Below are 11,878 nucleotides of genomic sequence, written 5' to 3'. Positions count from 1 at the left end.
TTCAAAAAAAAAAATTATAATAATATCAATGTGCCCTGCAAACAATCACAATTCATGAATCATCCACCCATTCATACTGCATTCATTTACACATTTATTTTCAAGAAATATCTTAAATATTTGAGAAACAAAAAAACACTTAGTTGAAACCATAGCAGACATGATTGATTTTCTATAATGTTCAACTCATGGCTGTACCCTTAATTAAACACATGAATCTTTTCTTTTCGTACCGGTAGAAATATATGGTTCTCCTGTATAGTGTTATAATGCATATAACCCTCATCCTCTCTGTGAAGGCACATTGCTGTGTAAGCATTTACACGGATGTCGAGGGCCCTGCGTTCAGGTCGATGTACAGTTTAAAAAGCGCTTTTATAATCGTGCAACTTACAAAAGAGGAAGGGGGGGGGGGGGGGGGGGGTGGGGGGGGTTCACCCAGTCCGAGTAATGAAACCTCACAGCTACCATGACGTACCAAGCTTTTCTTTAAAAAAAAAAAAAAAACAACAAAACCAACAGAAGAACATTCTCAGGTTTAGTGGCTCCCTTCCCTGACCATGTTGCTTTAGTAGGGTGTAAAACAAGGTAAAGGGCCTGCGGTTTTGTTTTTGGTGTCCTACTGTGCAGTGCTGGAGAGTTCATCTTCACTGCTGCGATAGAAGAGCATTTCTGTTGGCTTTCATCTTCTCCAGGCGCTTTACAAGATGGTTGTTGGTCATTTCCATTTCCTCGATCTTGTCTAGTGCTGTGCGCAGCTTCAAATGCAAAAAAGTTGAGTGAGTGATGGTTTAGTGGTAGTACTCTAGTCAGTCAAATCAAAATCAATTTCCACAGACGATAGAGGGTTATAATTCCAGTTTATCACTGTTTGAACTAGGGGTTTAACGGATTACAGTTGACCGAAACACCCGTGACCAGCGGATTAATACATATTTTACACACATTTTTACTTGTCGATTAATCCTATATTTGTAACGATCGTCTCTCGCATCATTCAAATCACATGTATACAAGCGTTTAGGCTTTCCTGTAAAATACAATGACGACAGAAGAAGTTGTGATGGGTTATTCAGGATGTGGTGGGTTTCTTAGGTTATTGAAGGTGTTTTCTGTCACTACTTGTTTAGCCTGCATTTATGCATTCAGTGTAAGCTGCACGATTAATCATTGAAAGATCGCGATCTCAACACCCACGCAACATAAATTATAAATGATGGTGATTTGCATACGTTTATTAATCCTTCGAATTGCTGCATTCAAAACCGCAAAAATCAAGGAGATTTAAGTCTTTAGTCTTTTGAGTTAGTTATGAAGTTACAAACAGTCAAATAACATCAAAGTACTGGGATAACAGTTTATAGTTTAGATAGTTGTGATAGGTTATTCGGGATGTGGTGGGTTTCTTAGGTTATTAAAGCTGTTTTCGGTCACTGCTTGTTTAGTCTGCATCAATGCATTCAGTGTAAGCTGCACGATTAATCGGATTCCGAAGATCGTGATTTTACCACTCACGCAACATAAGTTATAAATGATAGTGATTTGCATATGTTTATTATTCCTCTAAATCGCTGCATCCAAATCTGACTAATCCGTCATTAGTCTTTTGAGTTAGTTATGAAGTTACAAACGGTTAAATAACACAGAAGTAATAAGATAACAGTTTATAGTTTAGCTATACAAGTTACAGTGAATTTTAGTTAATCCGAAAAACTGGTCTGATTCATGACTAAAAAAATCATAATGGGATCCGAAGCGTGAGATTTGTGATCCGTTACACCACTAGTGTGAACTGAACATGTCATCAGAGTTTAAAGCAGATGATTATTCCTTTTTTCAGTGTTGAGTTCATACCTCCCTCTGAAGTTTTCTCTTCTCAGCTTTCAGTTCATCTTCTATCTTTTCTGCATTATCTGCTGAAGCCTTATATCTGGACACCTGTCCTTCAAGTCTGTTTACCTGCGAGACACACAAGAAAACATAACAACCTTACACTAATATTCAATTATTATTTTTAACATCTAAAATTATTGATCACTATTAGTTTTATAATTTTTTTTATAAATCCTTTTTTAAACTTTATATTACCTTCAGATATTTTTACATTTATAAAATTGATAGAAATACTTCGCCACTATTGAAAATAACAAGAATAAAAATACATATCACAAACTCTTTTTAGACACTACATTTAAAATGTAGTTAAATACAACGGCTGTTTTAAATTGTATTATCTGACAATATTACTGTTTTACATATTAATATATGTGGATCAGTGGCAAGACATTGTCTGCCTCATTAAATTTACAGAATTATGCATATAAAATATGTATATAATAAGATATACATAGAAAACATTTTATTTCAAATACGCATTAATTCAAAAAATATTTTGTGAAAATAGTCAAAATATAGATGAAAAAGTTCCATGTATATAAATTCAGACTGCTATTTGTTACATTTGCAAATTTAATGAGCATTAATTATTATTATTATTTTTTAAATGATTATGTTCTTTCATAAACACACTTACATTTTGTTCCATCGTTGCCATTTCCTGTTCAGCCTTTGAGAGCTTGAATTTGTATTCACTTATCTGTCTATTGGTGTCCCCTACAGGAAACAGATGTGTTAAAGCATGTGTGTGTGTGTATGGTACATAGATAATTGTTATTGTTGTCGGGCTGCACAATATGTTGTTTCAGCATCGATATCGAAATGTGTACATCCGCAAAAGTCACATCGCAGAATTAGGATTATAGCAGAGAAGACAGTTCAGAACACATGAGATTTGTGGCGTCTAACCATAATGGAGTAACATTTACCATTTACATATGCTTTTTAAGGCCTGAAAGGAATTTAAAGCATTCAGGCACGATAAATGTTAGCATTTTAAACTTTAATAAAGAATAATATTATTAAATTATTTATAGAGTAAAGACTTTGCAGATAAATTTTTACATTTGATTATTCAATTTCTGACCCTGAATACTATTTGACTATTCTGAAAACAATAAAGTACATCTTAAATCAATTATTATCTTTGCTCTATTGAAATTATCTATGATTGTAATGTGTTTAATTACATTTTCTGAATGATTCACTCCCATAAAGAATCATTAAAATCTAACTAAATTAATAAATTCTTTACAAAGTGCACTATTCAAATTGTATCACAATATACAGTCAAGCCAATAAATTGACTTAAATTCCCTTTTATTTAATCAGCAAGTTGTTGTTTTTTGCCATAAATGACATAGACGTCTGCCAAAAGGTAATAAGACCATAAACAAGATGCATCATTGTGGAAAAAAATATTTATCTTGAACAAAAGTGGCAGTCAGAATTTTCCTGGGGTATAAATAATTCCGGGCTTGACTATATAAATGCAATGTCTGATTTTTCCTATATTGTGCAGCCTTATAGTGTCATGTCTATGTTTGTATGTCGTGTCAGTGGTCGTACTCTGCATCTCGATGAAATGCAGGTCAGTGCCGTTCTCCATTCGCTCTCCTTCTGTGTAAACACTGTCGATCTTTGCATGCTTTTGCCTTTCTTCCTCCAGCTGCATCTTCAGTTTTCTGATCTAAAAGTGCAGAGATGTGTTACTTCAACTGTTCTATGCTAGTAATCCAGTTTCAATCGCTTCATATATGATCATACCTGAGACAAAAGTTCATCCTTTTCATCTGCGAGCTTTCGTAGTCTTACATCTATGAAGATGAGAATCAAACATTACCATCACATTTTTATAATAATACAAATATTCTCTATATTATATATTCATTATTAGTAGCATATCGACAGTAATCTCTACTTGATTTAATGAACAGTCTCTTCTTGAATCAATGATTTATGAACGACTGATTAATTGTTAAATAATAATCCTTTAAATTGCTTGTACTGTGTTGCACTGCAATTCATTGTGGACAGCATTATCAGGTCAATAAATATTGGATAAATGAAAATGGATTAGCAGGCCATCTATTATGTTTAATAGATACGTTTAGTTTACTGGTAAGTTTAGTTTATGAACATGTAATACATCAATATTGAAGTACCAGTTTAGTTTCATCCTTGTGAGGTATGTAAATGAAGTGAGCCAATAACTAAATATAGGCTTTAAACATCATGGATATTCATGTGGTAAAATTGGCCGTAAGGTGGGGTATCGAGGTCGATACTTTTTAGGCACCGACCTAATTGTCTCAATACTAACAAGTATCGAAAAATGTCTTGTCATTCGGTACCAAATTACGATACCTATATGGATAAATCATGTGCGTTAGTGAACCAGGTGTGTATGATCTATGATCTTAAATAAATAAACTGAGGCTGGCACACTAGGTGAATTACTTCTGTGAGAAGATACGATGCATACAAAAAAAAACGAAAATTCGTTCGAGCAAAACCCCCACACTCTTAGGTGTGTGTGTGGAACAAAACCCCTTATGAGCGAGGATGCATCTCTCAGCTCAAAATCCATCTCCTTTCACTTGCTGAGATACTATTGCTTTCGTTTTTGCCAACTGTGCAGCTGAAGGTGATCTGAAAATATTCCATGGGATTGCTCTGTAATTGGTCTGACATTTGATTGGTCAGAAGATTTGATGAGAAACTGAAGTATAAGGTCAAATCAAAAAACTGTTTGCCAGACAAACCTAAAGATCTGAATGCTTATATCTTCTAAATATAGATTTTGTCACTGTTTTGGATTATAAATTAACATATTGATACCAACACTTAAAAGAACAACTTGAATTTCAATAGGACTTTAAGGTTAACAATTTATCAAATGGTTAATTTAAACAACAACCAATCAAAAATGTTCATCATTAGTTCAGAGACTCACCCAAAGGTCCATCTCCCGCTGACTCCAGCACCTGCGCTGCCTCTTGTGTCACAACAGTGATGCCTGACGTAGGCGACTCATGACTAACATCTCCGTTTGGTGTGTCCTCGGGTATGATGACCAGCCCGTGTTTCTGTGAGAGATGGGTGACAGCCATTTTTCAGTGACATTCCCCATGCACACAATGCAGGACCGCTGCCAAATAATTACACTTATTTTTAAAGAAGTCAAATAATGCTTTGTTATGGTTTAATTTACTGCGTAATATCCATGTGCATTTACAAGATCTTCAAAAGTTTTAGACTGCCACAAAAGAGATTTATTCTGTCTGACAGAGAACACAGATTCAGACCAGGCTAAATCTATTTATTTCAAACCATGACTTCCCCAAACCTCTAACGTCAATAGTTCTAGGAATTGTGCATAAAACTTTTGTGTTTACATTTGTTTTACGATACATGGAAGCTTGTTATTATAGTGTTACATATCTGAAAAAAAAATCTGGTCAGCTGGCCAATTAGAGCACTCTGGGCTATTAGGAAGGAGGAGTTTTGAAGAAACCAGAATGTTTCTGACAGACTGAAAGTATGAGGTGCTAAATTAATGTATGGTATGTACAGAAACAAACAAACAACAACAAAAACATGGTAGTTTATCACAATGCACCCAAAAATACAAAATAAAGCCATTTTAAAATAGCATCATATGTCCTCTTTAAGATCTGCATAGAGCAGAACTGCATGTGTCTTTATAGAGATGGAATTCCCAGACCAAGGCCACCCACATAAATATAATGCAAGATAAAAAGCTCAAAATAATTCAGTTTTAACACTGAATTTCATAGACACACTTTGCATCGTGCATGGCTAACGAAATGCAAAGGAAACTGATACTACACAAATAACAGGCCATATAATCAACAAGTCAAATAGTTTCCAAATGCTTGGTTTATTTTTGTTACTCAGTGCTGATGTGAAGCATTCATCCCGTGCAGGAGCACTTAAAGGACGTACCTCTCCCATTCGGCTTTTCCCTTTGAGGTCAGCCAGCTCATCCCTGAGCTCATCTCTCTCAATCCTAATGCAATCAAAGTATTCTTTCTGTCTCTCTAAGGCCTGGCCACACGCAAGGCAGGAAAAGAGAGAGGAGTGAAGAGAACAGTAGGCAAAGAAACAGCAGCAAACACACACAATGAAAAACACTGCAGTTAGTGCTGGACAATATAGCTAGCTAGATAAATAAATAAATAAATAAATAGTGCATTTTTTATTTTATTTATATATAAGCAGTATTTATATTTATGTAAAATAGATTTTAGAATTTATGTAAGTGTATGTATATATAAATAGTATATGTAAAGTATGTATGTGTGTAAGTATACGTATATGTATACAATTTTTATTTATATATACACGTTTTGTATAGTGTACGTAAAAATGGCTTTATGCAATATGACAGTTCTCTAAGTTTTAAATTGATTTATTAAAATGAACAAATTATGAGCTCATTACATTTTTTATTTCATGAAACTAGTCTAATGATGTCATCTTAAATAATAATAATTAACCATCACAAATATTTCATATATTGCCCAGCCCTAGCTTTAGTCACAGATAACAGGATGAGAATAGGACCAAGTTGACAGATGAACAGGAGGTGAAGGAGTGAGAAAATTAGCTTGATTTTTTTGTGTCCTCAGCAGTTGTTTCATTTCATGCAGAAGTGAGTATATAAAAAAAATAAAACATTCGCCTGCACCATGCACACAGCTGAGTTTCATGAGAAACCAGCAGAGGGCAGCATGCATTTACAATTACAGAAAATACACCAAATTCTGTGGTGACTGCTTTGCAAATTTATGTTAATAAATCCGTTTATACAGAAATCATTTTGTTAAACGCTCCCATTTTTTAGGACAAGTCAAAAAATATCAACATTTTTATATGCACATGCACATTTTATTACACATTAACCCTAGGTGTTTTTAAGTATTATGTTTAAATGCCAACCTATGGACCATGCGGTTACGATGCTAGTTAAAGGGTTAACAATGGAGTAACTATATACATAACATCATTTTGTTTGTAAAGAAATCACACTGCCTTAGTAAAATGAAAGTTAATAGATGGCTAAGAGATGCACAAACATTTAAAGTGATCAGTGTTTCCACCCTCAATCCAAACAGCATCTCATTCTCCATCCTACCCCAATCTTTTTGTCCTTCCAGTTAACAGTTTCCTGGAGGTCAAACACCTCTCTCGTGAGGGTATCTAGCTTTTGCTGATTTTTCTGGTTCTCCTGGGGGTTTGCGTTTAATAAAGCAGAAGAGGAAAACAAAGAGCAGTGATTCAAAACACAACAAAGAAGAAATGAAGGAAGATACGGGGACATGTAAAGAAAGAAAACAGGAGAATCTCACTGGACAAGAGTGAATGACACTGTAAAGACTCTGAACTTCATGAAGAATGACACAAACAGCACTTTCACTCATAATGAAGATTTTAAATCATCTTTAACTTGCTTATTCTGCAAAAGCTTTTAAAACGGAGTCTAATGTAATTTTTTTCTGGTGGGTCAATAAAATCATTTCTGTTCTGGCTTTACCTCGATGAGTTCATCTCTCTGACGGATGCCCTCTTTCAGCTCCTCTTGTTTGTGCTGTAGGACTGTACATGTGTGCTTCTGTCGCTCTAACTCCTGTCGATCACAAGAACAAAAATACATTCACATCATAATCTGGCAAAGCTTCTAATGTCTATTAAATACAGTAGGCGAAATAAGTATTGAACTCGTCTCCATTTTTCTCAGAAAACATATTTCTAAAGGTGCTGTTGACTTGAGATTTTCACCAGATGTTGGTTACAGCCAAATAAATTCAATTCAATTCACCTTTATTTGTATAGCACTTATACAATGTAGATTGTGTCAAAGCAGCTTCACATAAAAGGTCATAGTAAATAGGAACAGTGTAGTTCAGTTTGTAGTGTTTAAGTTCAGTTCAGTTTAGCTCAGTTCAGTGTGGTTTAATAATCACTACTGAGAGTCCAAATACTGAAGAGCAAATCCAACAATGCGCAGCTCTACAGATCCCGAACCATGGAAGCCAGTGGCGACAGCGGAGAGGGGGAAAAAAACTGCATATAAATCCATATATGGAAAGGAAGCAAAACTAAGTAGTTTAAAAATGAAGTTATGTATAATAAAATGAAATGATGCAGGGAAAAAAGTATTGAACACATGAAGAAAAGGAGGTGTAGAAAGGCAGTGAAAGCCCAGACAGCAGGTGAAATCTCTCAGTAGTTCTTTCAGCAACCCTCTGCACTTTGTCTTTGTAAATGAATATTAGCTGCTTCAATCCAAAATCTACATTATCAGGATGATGAAGATGAAACCAGGATGGACATTTCAGCAAGACAATGATCTAAAAACACAGCCAAGAAAACTCTCAAATCCTTTCAGAGAAAGAAAATCAAGCTGTAGAATGGCCCAGCCAATCACCTGACTTGAATTCAATAGAAAATACAAAATAAAGCTCAGATTTGATAGACGAGACCCACAAAACCCACAGAAGTCCAAAAAAACCTCACACTTGAGCAATGCATGTGACTTCATTTGAATTTTTAAGCTGCCGTCATCAAAAAAGCCTTTTACATAAAGTTATAAATACATTTCAGTAGTTCAGTACTTTCTCCTTGTGTCATTTCATTGTTACTACACATAAGTAGTCCCACACGGAATCTGCGCGCATTATTGACTAATATAAAAATGTTCATCTGATTTTCACAGGGCCAGACAGAATCTGCGGACGTTTTTTGCTATTTCTGCAGAGAATTTTGGATTTCTGCTGAATTATTTTGGGAGTATCATAACTAAAACCTTAATATGTTAAATAAAAAAAAAATATCTTTTTAACTTTTATTTAATGTTTAAAATGCAAATCCAATTAGATTTACTTTATTTGGTAAACAAAGCAAGTCTCTTATATAGTATATCCCTACTAAAAGACAGAAAAATATTACTGTACAAACTGCATTGTAAATAAATCAGATGAACATTTTCATATTAGTCAATAATATTCCTGTAATTAATTAAAAAACTAAATAAATATAGATTTACACACATTTACTCAAGTACATAAACAGAATTAATAATGGCCTAAAATCTGTGGAAATCTGCGAAATTCTGCGCACGCAGATTCAGTGTGGGCCTACACATAATTTTCATCTTTTTTTTAATACTCATTTTTCAGATATTTTTGTTTTGTTTTATTTTTTTATGTTTGTATTTTTTGAGTTTTAACCAAAATCTGGTTTAATTCCATGTCAACAGCTCCTTTAGAAATGCTGTTCCCAGGACAAAAACGTGACGTGTTAAATACTTATTTCCTTGCATTTTTGATCAGTTGGGTCTACGCATTGGGGTTATTACAGACCATACAATGCTTTATTTATTGGATTAATAGTCTCAAAATGAATCATATTTGTAGCACTATACACACAACACAAGCACCTTTGATTTGTCCTCCGTTTCCCTGCGCAGCTCGGACATTTGCTCTTCCATCTCCTCAATGACATCTTTGAGCGTGTCCACTTGGTAAATGAGGTTTGCTTTTTCATTGTCTAACTGGGCATTGGAAACCATGGCCTTCTTGTACTTCTCCTCCACTTCTGACAGAGATTCCTGATGGAAGGAGAGGAAATATCCTTACTATGAAAAGCACTTGTAGAGCTTAATATGCTACAAAATCACTACAAAACTCGACAGGCAAAAAAAAAACACCACCACACACTGACCACTGCATTAAAGATTAGATAAAACTGTGAAGTGCAGGTACAAAATTAAGCCAAAGTGTAGTCCATCCAAAAATACAGACATTTTTGAAGTCAACATAACATAAACATTGACTCGGCTAATACATGTTCCTGGTCTTAGTGTGCTATTATAATATAAGGCTCGTCTGTGCGATTCTTTCTAAATAGGAAATAACTTGCTCCTCCTGTACAGTTCCTTTGCTCCAATCACCTGTTCTGTACATCACCGTTCAAAGGTTGAGGCTGATAAGATTCTGAAGGAGATTTCTGGAAGCTAAATTTATTCAATGAAAACCATAAAAAAGTAAATATCATTGCAGCTTGAAATAACTTCTATTAAATAGAGTATATATAATTTTTCCCCTGTGATAGTTGAGCCATCTTTACTTAATTTGGTGATAACATAGTGATTTTCAAGCTTTAACAATGACCTGTTTTTATGTTCTCTTGAACCATTTATCAAATGATTTACATAAAGTCAAGTCAAGCTTACATAGATTATATATACTGACTCTTGAGGCCAAACACATAGGAGCAGGGTTAGAAAGGATAAAGTAAGATGGTTTGTGGTTGTGTGTTGATGCCATTTTCCCCTTTAAACTATCCCTCGGTGACCATTTTTCTCAAGTCTTATGACCGATGACATGAGGATTGAGAACCTGAAATCTAGAAACATTATTTTATCATTAACATTATTATACTATATTATATATATTATATTTTGTACTATATTTTATTTAAAACAGCTTAGTATGTGTGTGTAGACTATGATGCTTATTGGATGGTGTCTTGATGAATAGAGTTCAATTTTCCCTTTCTGACCAATATGATTGCTTTTTGATATGATTCATCCTTGTTTTGGACGAATACATTTCTTAAAAATCTTACAGATTAACTGCTTTTTATTTCTTTATTTCACATTTTATTTGAGATATAAACACAAGCATTTGCATTCATATCTCCAAAAGATAGAAATATAAAGCAGTTACTCAATGAGTGTGGATTATGACCTTTTCTTACATTTCAACGAGTGTGGATCATCACCTTCTGATTTATTCTGTTTATAAAATGAACACACCAAAATGAAGTAACTCAGCAGCGCAGTGCATACTTCACTATTAAAAATCTTCCTGACCACAAACCTTTGAACAGTAGCACGAGTTACAGGGATAGTTCACACAAAAATGAATCTTTCGTCTGTTGAACACAAAGAAGACATTTTGAAGAATGTTGAAACCGACAGCCACTAGCTATGTTTCCATCCAAAAATGTGAATTAACTTTATGCGCAAAACTGAAATATCGCATAAAAGACGTGTGAATAAAGCCGCGTTTCCATCCAGTAAGTCAAAGAGAACAAAATCAAGAACATTTTTATCATCACATGATCTCTTATAACAAAAATCACATGACTTTAATGCACTTACTGGAATTTGTACGATAAAAGTGTTTCCATAATAGTTTCTGCGCATCTTTTCTTATTGAATAAAATGTTTATCCTACTCAGTTATGCGCATGTTTTTTTCTGCGCATCTTGGCGTTTCCATCAGCCGTTTTTTTTATGCGCATATCCAAAATGTGCATAAAAATAGGTGGATGGAAACGTAGCTATTGACTACCATAGTATTTTCTTTTTCTTCTATGAATGTCAAAGTCTACCGGTTTCGAAAGTGTGCAACAGAAAAAAGAATCTCATTTAAATTGGAACCACTTAAACAGTCTGTAAAAGTTTTTGTGTGAACTACCCCTTTAAGGCAATTGATTTTCAATGTATAAAATCCTAAAGTTCCTTCACATTTAATATCTGGTTACACTTGGAAATACATCAGATTCTTAATTCAACTCTTTCTTTCTTCATTCAAATCTTTCCTTCTTTATTGAACTTCTTTAACTCTATTCAACATTATTTTTTTCTTTATTCAAACTTTCTTTTCTTTCGTTCTTACTTTTTCAACCCTTTCTTTAACTTTTCTTTCTTGAAATCTTTTCTTTCTTCAACTTTTCTTTAACTCTTTTTATTCAACTCTTTTTCTTTCTTTATTCAACTTTCTTTCAACTTTCTTTATTCAGCTTCCTTGCTTTAACTCTTCTTTTCTTTATTCAACTTTTTCTTTCTTCATTCAACTTTCATTCTTTCTTTCAACTCTTTATTCAATTATTAATTTATTTCTTCAACTCTTTCTTTAACCCTTCCTTTCTTTCTTTATTCAGCTTTT

The 11,878-nt window shown here is 34.0% G+C and overlaps 1 protein-coding gene across 6 annotated transcripts in view; it reads right to left on the bottom strand.

The window, feature by feature from the left end:
- Positions 1-496: 496 nt before the first annotated feature.
- The window catches only part of lrrfip2 (leucine rich repeat (in FLII) interacting protein 2), a 42,078-nt gene continuing 30,696 nt past the window's right edge, over positions 497-11,878 (bottom strand). For 4 of the 6 annotated variants that reach the window (XM_056471334.1, XM_056471340.1, XM_056471335.1 and 1 more), the window contains 10 exons: positions 9,362-9,532; positions 7,457-7,549; positions 7,058-7,150; positions 5,866-5,967; positions 4,853-4,985; positions 3,664-3,713; positions 3,466-3,586; positions 2,534-2,613; positions 1,855-1,959; positions 497-758 (listed from right to left, as the gene is read on the bottom strand). In XM_056471334.1, coding sequence (XP_056327309.1) covers positions 648-758; positions 1,855-1,959; positions 2,534-2,613; positions 3,466-3,586; positions 3,664-3,713; positions 4,853-4,985; positions 5,866-5,967; positions 7,058-7,150; positions 7,457-7,549; positions 9,362-9,532 — 1,059 coding nt within the window. In that variant the 3' untranslated portion in view covers positions 497-647. The remainder of the gene's footprint in view (positions 759-1,854; positions 1,960-2,533; positions 2,614-3,465; positions 3,587-3,663; positions 3,714-4,852; positions 4,986-5,865; positions 5,968-7,057; positions 7,151-7,456; positions 7,550-9,361; positions 9,533-11,878) is intronic. The other 2 variants (XM_056471338.1, XM_056471339.1) reach the window with 1 other exon arrangement.

This window comes from Danio aesculapii, chromosome 13 (genome assembly GCF_903798145.1).
Source record: "Danio aesculapii chromosome 13, fDanAes4.1, whole genome shotgun sequence".
NCBI classification, from domain to species: domain Eukaryota; kingdom Metazoa; phylum Chordata; class Actinopteri; order Cypriniformes; family Danionidae; genus Danio; species Danio aesculapii.
Note: the sequence above shows the minus strand (reverse complement) of the source record. Positions and strands in the feature narration are given on the sequence as shown.